We start from the raw sequence: 13578 nt of genomic DNA, 5'->3' as shown, positions 1-13578 counted from the left end.
AAGGAGACTTGATATCTCCTCGGAATTGAGAAGCAATATATAAAGGGTGAATGGAAAGGAAAGAAGAATGAAACAAAATACTTTGTGCTTAAGACAATCAAGCTGAACCCTCAAAGAAGAAAGAAAAATAGGAACCTTTCTTCTTTGTAGATTTGAGGGACTGTGAATGTGAAAGAGCAAATGTATCACCCAGTGGATATGACTAATTTTGCTGAGCTGCTCCCCCCATCTGTCTATCTATCTATCTATCTATCTATCTATCTATCTATCTATCTATCTCTGTCTTTCTGTCTATCTATCTATCTCTGTCTTTCTGTCTATCTATCTATCTCTGTCTTTCTGTCTGTCTGTGTATCTATTTATCTATCATCTATCTACTTATCTAAGAGTCTAAGACAGAAATGCACAGAGGACCCAAAAGGGACCAGACCTAGAGAGGGCTGTAGGAACTTCCCTGGGGAGGTGGGAAGCAAAAAAGGGGGCTTTGCATAATCCATAGCTTAGAGCTACAACCTCTGGATAATGTTGAATCTTTACAAGAAGGTGATGCCAATGGAGGAGGGATGCCCTTTCAATGCCTTTCTCACCTCCTTTGCCAGGTTGGGTGAGGGGAGTCAGTATGATGTACCCACCCTCAAGCCAGCAGCTTAGAGTCATTAAGACTCTGGAAGCAAGGCTCACACCGGAGCTGGCAAAAAGAAAGGGTCGGAGGATGACCCAGGGAGAAAAGCCTGGGGCTCCCCTTTCCATGTCCCCAAAGTTGGTGTTCTATTGGCCCCCAGCACCGCAGACTACCCTGTCTAAGAGAAAGATCCATTTAAAACCTGCTTACACCAGTATAACCTGTATCAGATTGCTTGCCCTCTTCAGGAGGGTGGAGGGGAGGGAGAAAAATTTGGAACTCAAAATCTTATAAAAACGAATGTTGAAAATTGTCTTTATGTATAATTTGGAAAAATTAAATGTTATTTACGTTTTAAAAAATAGAGCCAGCTTGGGGTGGGGGAAAGGGAGCAATTTCCTTGGTTTCCCCCTGACAACCACCAGTGTAATGATAATGCCGGAGCTGATTGACAGGTAGGCTAATGCCCCAATTTAGGATAAAATTTTCAATGAGGATGGAGTCATTTACACCTCCCCTACCTGACTCAGACTCCTCCTGGGGAGGGAGGGGATTCTGGGATCTGGGAGGTTGTCAGGACAAAAGGGGAAAGGGAAAGTGGGGAGACCAGAGAGTCCTGGACTAGGAGCTGGAATACCGGACTCAGCTCAACCAAGTACTAGCAGTCATTAACCTCCATGAGACCTCAGTTTACCCATCTGTAAAATGACTGGGTTTAGGTATATAACCTCTAGAGTCCTTTGCTGTTCCAAGTTCTATGGACCATATGAATGGAAGGGGAAGGATGGAGAGGTGTAAAGGTACAGGCAAAGGAAACCCAGAGAGAAAACTGGAGAAGGGGCAAAGAGAAGAGGGATGGGAATTGAGACTGGTGGGCAAAGACAGAGGTGTGGATGTTGGGAGGGGAGGTTCAGGGACCAGGAACGGGTGGCATATCCAGTCACAGTAGTCCTATGCTTAAAGCTTCCAGAACCCAGTCTTGCCAGATGTGGGCAGTAGGGGCTGGATTCTGTGCTCCCCCCCCACTAGGGGGTGACTGGAGGTGATTAGTCTCAGGTGTGAGGGGGAGGGATTGGCAGCTTGGTCTGCAATACCTCAGAGGTGTGAGATTTCCCAGGAAAGGAAAAAGAGCACAGCAGGGTGGCCTTGGGGGTGGGGGTGGGGTGTTATGGAAGGAGGAGCAGGTTGGGGGAGGGGATGGGGCTTCCTAGCTCCCCCTTAGGAAATGAGGCTTGACTATGCTAGTACAGAGAACTAAGGCCCTTCCTGTCCCCACATGACCCCTCCCTAAGCCTCCACCTCTTCTTCCATCTCTATCCCTCTCTCCTCTTATCCCCAGCTGCTTTTCGAAACTCCTGAATACAAGTCCCATGCCCTTCACCTTCTCCTGTTCCTGTACCCATTCTTGGGCCCATCCCCCGCAGGTGGATAGCCTCAGGTCTTCTTCTTTGAGCTCATCATAGAGGGTCAGGGTGGGATAAAAGTCCTTCCTGAACAACTGGAAAAGTGCCCTCCCCTTCAATGGTTTCCCCCTTTGTTGTCATCCTTAATTAGCAGAGACCTCAATTCAAATCCTACCTAATATACTGTGTGACCCCGGGAGGCTTACCTCACTCCTCTAGGCCTCAGTTTCCTCATTTGTAAAATGCAGTAAGACCCCATCCAGGTCTAAATCTATGGTCCTTTCCTTGCCTGGCCCCTCCTCCCCTAATCTGTGACTTGATCTCTCACATTTGTCATCTACTGGTCTCATGGATCAAAACCTCCTGGAGGACTCAGTCCTATTAAGATGTTCATAAGATCACAAATTTAGAGGTGGATTGATTCCAGCTCCCTCACATCACAGATGAAGGACCTGAGGCTTAAAAAGACAAAATGATTTGCTGGAGGATCACACATCTAGTGAGGGGGTAAGTGGTGAGTATGGAACCTAAATCCATCCATCTTTCCAATGTCCTCACTAGACACAGCTGGCTAAGACAGTCTCCCAGGCACCCAGGTTTGAAATCCTGGAGTCATTCACCCCTCTTTACCTCCACCCTTGATAAACACATGGACCTGTAGGTATCATCTCTGCCTTCATCTAAGTCGCCGAGATGCATCATGGCACTTCATGGGCAATGTCTCTCCAAGCTGACTGCCATGGACCACCAGTATGACTGCTCTGGGTCTGATTATTCCACTGGTTCTGAATGTACCTGATTTAGCCCATATCTCTTCATCTTGCTCGAAAGATTAGCAGACTGTCAATTGTTTTATTTAAATCAAGGCAAATTATATCTCGAGAAGTCCCCTAATCTGCCAGCCTAGTAAACCTGTCAAAAAAAAAAAGGAAATGTAATTTTATGTAATTGTATGTAACAGACATGGCGTGGCCTGTTCTTAATGAAGTCATGCTGGATCTCCTTTTCTATATGTCTGCTAACCAGCCCTTTAATGATATGTCCTAGAATTTTACTGGGAATTGAAGTCAAGCTCATTGACCTATAGTGGAAAGCGTATGCTGTCTCCCTTTTTTTTGAAAATAGGGATATTTTCCTGTTGCCAATCATAGGATCATAGATTTAAAGCCAGAAGAGCCTTAGAGATTAGTTAGTCCAACCCTCTTACATTACAAACGAGGAAACTGAGCATACCCAGTTGATATTACCACTAGGCCTATACTTAAATGGGATGAAAGAATTTAACTTGGCCAGAGTTTCCTGGCATACACATCTATCTCTTTGAACGACTTTCCCTATTCCTCTCCATTAGAATCATTTGTGTTCCTGGCATCAACTTCTTCTGTAGAATCTTGGACAATGGGATCCTCTCCATTCTTTCTCTGAAGTCTTTGAAATCTTTTGTCCCCCGATCTATGGCGCAGCTTTTTCCTCCTTACCTAGCATGAGTCCTGTGTTAGAATGCCCACTCCCAAAGATCCCATCATTTTCACTTCAGCAACTGGAACCTCCACTTGTTTTCATTGAGATCTTGGCTTTGAGAAATGAAGACTAAGGATTCAATTAAGGAACAAAATAAGTAACTGCAATTCCAGTGGACAGCTATGTGGCCCAGTGGATAGAGCACTGGACCTAGAATCAGAAAGACCTGAATTCAAATTCAGCCTCTGACACTTATTTGCAGTATTAAGTCACTTAATCTCAGTCTTCTTCAATTTCTTCATCTTTAAAATGGGATAATAGCAGCTATCTCCCAGGATTTTTGTGAGGATCAAATGCGATGATATTTGTAAAGTGCTACATAAATGCTAGCTATTATCATTATTATTCCAGAAAACTGAGGCTAATCTCGCTACTCACCTCCTAACAAAGAAGTGAATTCACTCAAGATGCCAAGTAAGACGTGGCCAATGTGAGAAGATATTTTTCTTGACTATTCATATTCGTTGCAAAATTTTTCTTTTCTTTCATGAGTGAGAAGGGAATGAATCAAAGGAAGAAGGGGGCTAGGACCAGGGAAGCCTCCCCCAAAATTTTTTTAAAAAGTGTCATCAAATCCTTCTTAAAATGCATTGAAAAGAACGAAAGTTTAGAAAGAAGCCCAGACAACTAGGACAGCTATAAAAGTTCCATGCTTATTTTATTACGCACCTTAAAGGAACAATAAAGTGTACACAATACAAACATTCAGATTCATTTACAATCCCTTTTTGTTTTACTATGCATACTGATATGTGGGTTTTATTTGGTATTAAGGTCAGAATTTCTAAAAAAAAATAAAATAAAATTCTTTTAAAAAGATAGATAGATAAAAAGAATTTACCTGAAGATCCTTTTGAGGGTTTAATGAGAGTTTGGACTGATGAATCTGATCTGGAAGGTGATGGTTCTGATCCCTTTTATTAGCTCACAGGCAAAACACACAGTCCCTGCTGTTAAGGAGTTTGCTCACGACAGCATTGGTATAATGTTTTACGGTTTCTAAAGTTGCTTTACATGCTTGATTTCATTTAATCATCACAACAACAATATTGTTGTTCATTTGTTTCAGTCCTGTCCCACTCCTTGTGACCCTATTTGGAGTTTGCTTGGCAAAGATGCTGGAATAGTTTGCCATTTCCTTCTCTAGCTAGCAACACTATGCAAAGCCTCAGTTATTATGCCCATTTCACATCCAAAGAAACTGAAAGGTGAAATGACTTGCCCAAAGTCACCCAACTGTTTTGAAACTGAGCCAGGATTAGACTCAACTAACAAGGCTTTATTGATTTTAGGGAAATGGGGACTTCAGCACCTATCATTTTTAATATTAGCTCTACAGAAGTTTTTAAAAGTTTAACTAGGATTTGTTGAGGATATGCTACAGTCTCCTTGATGGAAGCCAAGAGGGAGATGAAGAAGGCTATAAAGTATGACCCCTGATACATGTAGCCTTGGCCTTGCATTTTTCAACTTTTTTTTTTCAATCAGTGACTGATTAAAGGCAAAGTCAGTACCAGTACGGGCATCAAGCTTGCGGATGGCCCAGGCTGGCAACTATACCTGACATGGTGAGTAAGGGAAGTGAAGTGTAAGAGAGTTATTGAGAGTTTGGGAAGACTGTATGGTGGAGGAGCAGAGAAAAATTTATACTATGACATTACCATTGGAAAAAGAGACAATTTTGGAAGGCTTAACACTGATCTACACGAAGATCAACCAGGATTCCAGAAGATCAGCGACGAAAAGCGCTGCCCTCTTCCTGACAGGGAGGTGAGGGACTCCGGATGCAAAAGAAAACACTTATTGTTGGACATGGCCAATTTGGGAATTTGTTTTTTCTTGACTATGCATATTTGTAGCAAGATTTTTTTGTTTTGTTTTGTTTTTGGGGAAGGGTGGGAGAGGAGAAAATAAATGCTTTATAAGAATAAAATTCAATTAGAAAAATAAAAAATTCGAGAGGTTAGAACGAAGGTCCAAATACACACACACACACACACACACACACACACACACACACACACCCCACCTGGGAAGCTTTGTGGAGTTCTGTCAGTCAATACACATTTATTAAGCACCTACAGTGTGCCAGACGCCAGATAAAGTGCTGGAAGTACTTTCTTTCGGGTCGCGTCAGACTTCAGCTTCAACTTCCCAGGACCCACCCCTTCTTCTTGTAGGGGTAGGTGGGTGGGGGGGAGATACGGAAGTGGGAGTGTTGGTTTGTGGGGGAGGGGAAGGAACCGCTTGGGTTTAAGAGCTAAGAAACCTTCCACATCCCAGATGCCCAGGTGCTTGGAGCACCCAAGTCTCGCAGCCCCACCTCAGCCTCAGGGTGCTCCTGGCTGAGGGTTGGGTGGTTGAGGGGTGAAAGGGACCCTGGGTCTCCAAATTCCAAGAACGCCCGCCCATTTTGCATATGAATGATTCATTTTACTTGGAGCAGGTGGGCAGGGGGTCGCCTTAAAAAGCTTCGGACCCCGCCCCCAACTCCCAGACTAGCTCTTGGCTGCTGGATCTCCATTCTCTGGTCTGCCCTGAGAAGGAAGGAGCTGGAGCGTACAGCCGCCCTCCTGGTCTCAGTACCAGGTCTGCCTCTAGCCCCTGCCAGCACCTGCTCCCCCACATCCATCCCTGGACGCTGGTGCTCCGGAATCTCCGAGTCTGCTATTTGTGGGGACCCCGGTCAGCCACCGCTACGCTGTCCGTCGGACCTTCGACGACGTTCCACTCCACTGGACTGACGAGTAGGTGAGCGGCAGGCTCTCTAGCCCCTTCTCTCCAACATTCCATCCGCTTTTCCAGCAGTCTGTCTCTTCTCCAGGGTTAAATTTCCCACTCTCTCTCCTCATCCATGTTGCTCTCTATTGCTCTAGGGTCCGGATCTTGGCCACCCTACACCGCCTTGCTCGCGGAGGTTCACCCGCTCAGCTTCTCCAGGGCTCCGCAGCATGACACAGAACGATGGGGGCAGACGACCCTCTGACTCCCAGCAGCCCTTGGTTTCCTCCAAGTTGCCCTTCTCCATCGACTCTATCTTGTCCAAGGCCAACCCTCAGCCACGGGAATCCCCTCGAGTTTCTGGGGTCTTCGGCTTGGTCCTCAGAAAACCCCTGACCTCTCCGTTCACCCCGAACTGGCGACTGTGCTACGATTATTCTATGGGCTGGGTGTCCCCCTTTCCCAATCTTTACGTGTACCAGCATTCTCCTAAGACCCTGCTGTCAGCGATCCACGCCCCGCACCCTGCTGGTGTCTTTCCTGACATCGCCTGCCCTGTCCAAGGTAAGGGCCAGCTCCTGACCCCGCAGGTCAGTGCAGTGCATCCGTCTGTCCGTCTTTCTGGGAACGAGCTTGAGGCCCTCCTGGAACCCGAGGGTTGTATACAACCGAGTACCTTGGGCATCTGTAGTAACTTAAGCGTTGGGGTGTCTGGCAAGGAAGTAATTCGACCTTCAGCTTGAGAGGAGTCTGGGTGGGAGGTTGTCGGCCTTGTAAGGAATGGGAAAAGGGCTAGAAGACTAGCTGAACGGGAGGAGGGGTGTTGGAGGAGAAGGAAGAATCTCAAAGATGGGCTCTTGAAGGGAGGGGAGGAGGATTGGGTGAGGAGGGACGTTGAGTACAGGGGGCTTACACTTTCAGGGGCCTGGATATGAAGGCTTCCGACTTCTTCAAAGAATCCTCAGAAGTTGCAGGGCAGCTTAGAAATCATCAGACTCAAATCTGGATTCCCATTCCCTGCCTTGGTGAGGGCAACTTTCACCCCCTAATCCAGGGAGCATGGGCCCAGCGCTCCAACAGCGGGGCACATGGATTCAGGGCCAACCCCACCACCCCCTTCCTACATTCAATCATGCTGCACTCAAGAAAGAGCTGCAGCTCCCCATTTTCTGCTACTACTAAGGTTTGCAAAGCTCTTTACAAATATCATCTCTTCAGATCCTCACAACAAGCTAGGAAGGTACTGATATTGCTTCCATTTTACAGATGGGGAAACTGAGGCAGACAGCAATTAAGGGGCTTGCCCAGGGTCACACGGATATTAAGGTCCTGGCTCCCAGCCCAGTGCTCTAGCTGTGGTACCATCCAGCTGCTAACTCCACTCTGTCTGCAATTCAAGGTTCCCTCCTTATAATCTTAGTAGTTAAAGCTTTATCTATTCACCCCATCTTTTCCCTTCCTTCTAGAAAATTTCAAAGTCACATAAGCTATTGACTTCAAAGCCTAGTTCAAGTCTGACCTACACAGAAGCCTTCAGTGACTACTCAGCTTGTGGTGATCCCCAGGGCCCTCCTTCCCTGCCCACTTACTCTAAACCAGGGGCTCTTAACCTAGAGACTAAGACTTTGCTGTTTTTTAATCCTGTTAATTGTATTCCAGTATAATTGGTTTCCTCTGTAATAGGATGCATTTTATTTTATGCCCCAACAAGGGGTCCTTAGGCTTCCCCAGACTGCTACAGCAAAGGTCTGAATGATAACCATAGGTTATATTTTATTATAGTGCTGTTGGGCAGCTAGGTGGTGTTTGCCCTGGAGTCAGGACCCTCGCTAGTTGTGTGACCCTGGGCAAGTCACTTAAGCCTGTTTGCCTCAGTTTCCTCACCTGTTAAATGAGCTGGAGAAGGAAATGTCAGACCACTCCAATATCTTTGCCAAGGAACCCCAAACAGGGTCATGAGTCTGACACGACTTAAAAAAAACAGTCTAAACAACAAAACTAGCACTGCTGGTTCTTGGATTTTTTTGCTCGTTTGTTCTTTGATCCAAGCAACCCTGTGCGGTAGGTGAGCCATGCCGTTATTTGTGCCTATTTTACAGAAGTAGAGGCAGCAAAACAGAGTGGTGTAGTGAATAGAGTGCTGGACTTTGAGTGAGGAGGATCTGAGTTCAAATTCAGCCATACTAGCTTTGCAACCCCAGGTAGTCTGCCCTGTCTGGAAAGAAGAGTAACACCTGCCTCCCAGGGTTATTGTGAGGATCCAATGGGATAAGTCAAGGCCACAAGCATTTATTGAGCACCTACTATTTGCCCTGGGGATACAAAGAAAGGCAAAAACTGACTCAGCCCTCAAGAAGGCCAGTCCAATGGGGAAGGTATGACCAGGCAGAGACAAGACAGACTAAACCGGATGTGTGACCTCTGAAGGACGACCCTGGCGTTAAGGGGGGCTTCTGGCAGAAAGTGCAATTTTAGCTGAGGCCTGAGGGGGAGAGTGCAGGCCTAGGGGACCAGCAGAGAAAATGCCAAGTGTTGCAAGAAGGAAAGTCTTATTCGAAAAGCCCCTGGCGACAATCTGTGTAAAGGGTTCTGGAAACCTGAAAGTGCCACATAAGTGTTAGCTGTTATCCAAGTTGGGCTTGGAGTCACGAATGCAGAGGCTCATTCTCCCCACCCCTCCCACCCCCACCCACCTTGCCTACGGACTGTGTGGACCTGGGCAAGTCAATTAACTTTTTGCGCCTCCAGCCACTCTAGAGGCCTCCCTTATAGTCAATTTGCATTTGTGTTGGGAGTCTACGCCTGAAGGGGAGGACATCAAGCTGCCCCCAGAGCAATGTCTTCATTGTCTCATGTAAAATCCTCCCAGGTCCGAACTGCTGGACTTCAGAGAAGGAGCTGGAGGACCTCGGAGGTTTGGTCTTGCTTCTGCCCCAAAGGAATCCTTATATCTTGGCCACTGAGGCCTCCTCTGGCCTATGCTCTAAAACCTCCGAGAGGGGCACAGCCCTTCCATTTCTAAAACTCTGATTGTTAAGTTTTCCTAACAGTCCCCAGCAACTTGCTTCTGGGTACCTCGGACCCACTGCTGCTGGTTCTGTCATCTGGGCTCAAACAGAGCTTGTCTATCATCAGACACAAAACTTCCTCCATTTGGCATTCAAGGCCTATCGACACTTTGCTTTCCTAGACTTCTCTACATGCTCTTCCCCTTGTCTGTTATTCTAGAGAAAGTGGGTTAGTCTCTCTCTGTCTTTCTTTCTGTTTCCTCCCTTCTCTCTGGGTGTTGGTCTCTTTCTCTCTGTCTCTGTCTCTCTGCTGTCCCAACTTCTCTCTTTCTCTTCTAATTTCTCTCTCCTCCCCTCTCCCTCCCTCCCTCCTCTCTTTCTCTCTTCCCCCCTCTCTCTTTCTATCTCTCTCTTTGCTCCCCCTTTCTCTACCTCCTTCCCTCTTTTCTGTCCTCTTCTCCCTCCATCTTTCCCTCCCTTTTTCTCTGTTTCTGTCTCTATCTCTCTTTTCTAACTTCCCCTCTCTCCCTCCCTCCCTCCTCCTTTTTCTTCTTCTTCTTCTCCCCCCTCCCCCTCTCTGTCTCTCTCTCTCCCCTCTCCTCTTGCCCCCTCCCCCCCCCCCCTCTCTCTCTCTCATCCTTTTCCACCAACAGGCTATCATTCAGGCCTGCCCCCTGCCCAGAATGCCCCTCCCTCCTCTGCCTCTTTGAAGCCTTTGTCTTCTTCAAAGCTTGGCTCCAGCCCCCACTCCATATAGGGGAGGCCATTCCTGCCTTTCCCTCTTTTCATTGCCTTGTTTTTTTTATCTTCTTATATGTATACATGTTGTTTCTTGTCGCCTTCACCCCCAGCCCAATGAGATTTAAGCTTCTTAGAATGGAAGCTCCCTGAGGACAGGCACTGTTTCATTTTCCATCCCTTGGAGCATAATAAATGTTTGTTGGCTGATTAAGTCCAACCCTGTTCCTTGTGACAGCCCTTTGAATACTTGGTGGTGCCTCTCATCTTCCCTTTGGTCTTCTTTTCCTATGACAAGTCCTTGAGGCCCCTCACTCTCCTGCCTGTCTTTCTCTGGCCCCTCATCAGCTCCTCTTCATGTCCTGAAAGTATGAAGCCCAGGACTGAACACCCTGCTCTAGACCTAGCCTGACCAGGCCAGAGTATAGGAGAACTGACTCCTTGTTCTTGGAGGGAGGTCTTTTGGTCCTTGTATCACTCTCTAACTTCTAACAGAATGCCCAGTATTCAGTAAGTGCTTAATAAATGTTCATTAATAAACACTTCCTGCCAACCCTCATAGTGTTGTGAGGCTGAAATGAGATCACAGATAAAGCGCTTTGCAAACCTTAAAGTGCCATATAGTTAAATGCTGTTAATAATTACTTCAATAAATGCAATTATTAAGCAAAACCAAGATCCAATTAGGCTTTTTTTAGTTTTCTAGGGCAGATCAGTAAGTGGTCCTGCTTACTGATCTGTTGAGAAGCTTATACTAGAAGGCTGTTCTCCCCTTCCCTAATTGTGGGAATCTTTGGTCAATACTGCATTGTGGCGGTACCTCCCTGGGTTCCCGCTTTGGTGGGACCCCCCTCCCCTGCCTTCCCCTCTTTTCTGCCAGTCCACAGCTGTCTTAATTGAGCACCCTGGCCTTTTTACAAACACCTCCCTGCTCTCTATTTAAACATCTGGAGGTAGGAGCTAGTTAAATCTTCGTGGTCAGGTGACACAGACAACCCTCTGGGATTTTCCTAGTGTGGGGCCACTTGAAAGAAAAGGGGAAAACCCAATTGGTTCAGGTTGATTCCTTTAGCAACACTTTCTTTTCAGGGCCAAAGACTAGGAGCTGAGGCCTAAGTGTACGGAAGCCCTGGCTGAGCAAACCTCTGGGAAGAGTTTCTGGTTTCCTCAATCTGGCTTTCAGGGAATTTCTCTAAAAGGGAAACTGAGCCTAGTCCAGGGCTTTGCACATAGTAGGCTGCTCAATCTGTATTTATTGAACATAGTAGGTTGCTCAATATATGTATGTACATATGTGTGTGTATGTGATTAGACAGGCATAGATAGATGGCTCCATTGACCAACAAACAGACAGATGGATACATAGGTGTGTGTGTGTGTGTGTGTGTGTGTGTGTGTGTGTGTGTGTGTTGATGGGTTTATTGAATGGAGAAAAGATTTTCCCCTGGGTCTCAATGCTTGGCAGCAGTATTGCCCAGTTCACTACAAGATCACCCTGACTGAGTGAGGCCTGGGGAGATCTCTAACCCTTTCTCCTCCTCCTCTCCCTCCCTCCCCGAAATTCAGTGATAGAGGTAACACCAAACACTTTATTCCTCTCTCCCCCATTTGGGACTTTGCCTAGCATTAGGGGCAGGAGGTTGAATATATGGCTTAGAGTCACAGTTTTTCTAAATAAAGGTTGAACCTAAACTGTTGGGTCTGCTCTAACCACTCTCCTGTCTGGCCAGAGAGAAACCAAGAAGAAAGATCATGATTATCTTTAGGTAAAGCAAGGATCTGATCATGTCGCTCCCCTCCTCAAGAAGCTTCCCTGGACCCATTTTCCCTCTAGGAAAAGTGACAAACTCCTCTGCCCTAGGCATTTAAAGCCTGTCTCAATCTATAGCCAGAATCTTTCCAGGCTGGTTACACGTTATTGTTCCTCATGTATTCTGTCCCAGCCAAAATGACCTACTACTTCGTGTTCCCCATCCCAATGCCTTCCTACAGGCGGGAGCACCTAAGGGGGGAATGCCCTAGCAGCTGTGGGGACCTGGAAGGGCTTCCTGAGGAAGGTGGCACTAGGGCTGAGTCTTAAAAGGAGCTAGGGAAGCTAAAAGGTGGGAGCCAGGAGGAAGAGCCAGTGTCCCTCCAGGTGTGGACAGCCAGTACAGAGATCTAGAGAGACAGGAGGTGAAGTGGAGTGGTTGAGGACCCCCTGGCCAGTAGAGGGAGTGTGTAGATGGGAGTAAAGTAGGAAGGCTGGTGGAGAGGCAGGAAAGGGCCTGGCTATGAACAGCTTTAAATGAATAGTGTATCTCCCCTCCCCCATAATAGAACGTAAGCTCCTTGGAAGCAGGGACCATTTCATTTCTGTCTTTGTATCTCCATTGCTAGCATAGGAGAGTGCCTGGGATACAATGGGGTCTTAATAAATGCTTGCTTTGCCCAGAAGGGTAGAGGGTGGGGATAGATTTGCATGGAAGTTCAGGGGTGCCCGATTCTTCCCTTCCTAGGCTTAGAGCTAGCTGAACGTCCAGCCCTGCGAGGACCCTTGACTTGGGGCCAGGTTGACTACCTGAACAAGGTAAATGGCATCCCCAAGTCAAGCCGGAAGAGGAGCCGAACTGTGTTCAGCTCTGAGCAGCTGGAAGAACTGGAGAAGGCCTTCCTGAAGCAGCCATACCTGGTGGGGATGGAGAGGACCCACCTAGCCAAGCAGCTGCATCTCTCAGAGACCCAGGTGGGAAGCCCCCAGCCCTTGTCTCTCCCCCTTCCTGCTTGAACATAGGTGCAGGGTGGACATTCTTGCTGTGTGTGACCCTGGAATTTTACCAGGTGGCCACCCATCCGGTGATGAGCTCAGCTAGTCAAATGAATGGCAGGACAGCCTCTGGGTCTGTTGCCTTTCCAGCTCAGCGACCCCACCCCTACACCCCAGCATTTTATATTCCATTGGTATAGTCTTCCAGAGCCAGGGGACCTCCTGACATAGGAGGCTTCCAGAGGAGAAGAATCACATTGTAGGAACATGGGGTGCAGGCGGGCTTCCGGGGGGGGAAATTGGATGGTGGGAGATGTAGGAGAGAAAAGCCGGCAATGGAGTTTTGAATTAGATTGTGGGAGCCTAGAATGCCAGGCCAAGCAGACCCCTCGATGCCTCCCAGAGCCAAGCCTAAGTGATTGTTACTTTATTCAGTGGTTTACTATCCACAAAGTTGTGACCCACCCCCAAACCTGCTTTGTGACTTCAAAGTTCCTACCTCTTCAATGGTGACCCCAGAGTTCCCCTGGCATCTGTCCTATGGAGAGATGGGGGCTCTGATGGTGACCTCTGGTCCTCCCCTCTCTTACAATACAGGTGAAAGTGTGGTTCCAGAACCGCAGGATCAAGGGTCGGAAGCAAAGCCTGGAACAGAAGAAAAAAAAGCTACCCAGCCTAGCCAAGGGGTCCTTTTCCCCACCCATGTCACCCCAGGAGCCCAGTAGCAGCATTGGAGAAGACAATGACAGTATGTTGGCATTGCCAGCTGAACCATACGTCCCTTTAGTCACCACTGACTTGATTATGTCCGGGGTGTGA

The 13578-nt window shown here is 47.4% G+C and overlaps 1 protein-coding gene across 1 annotated transcript; it reads left to right on the top strand.

The window, feature by feature from the left end:
- Positions 1 to 6497: 6497 nt before the first annotated feature.
- Positions 6498 to 13578, top strand: LOC118842832 (homeobox protein not2-like). The gene is made up of 3 exons (XM_036750142.1): positions 6498 to 6831; positions 12512 to 12738; positions 13357 to 13578. Exons 1-3 carry the CDS (start codon positions 6498 to 6500, stop codon positions 13576 to 13578), a joined length of 783 nt encoding a protein of 260 aa, XP_036606037.1.

This window comes from Trichosurus vulpecula, chromosome 3 (assembly GCF_011100635.1).
Source record: "Trichosurus vulpecula isolate mTriVul1 chromosome 3, mTriVul1.pri, whole genome shotgun sequence".
Taxonomy (NCBI): domain Eukaryota; kingdom Metazoa; phylum Chordata; class Mammalia; order Diprotodontia; family Phalangeridae; genus Trichosurus; species Trichosurus vulpecula.
The sequence above is the reverse complement of the archived record's forward strand: the minus strand, read 5'-3'. Positions and strand labels throughout refer to the sequence as shown.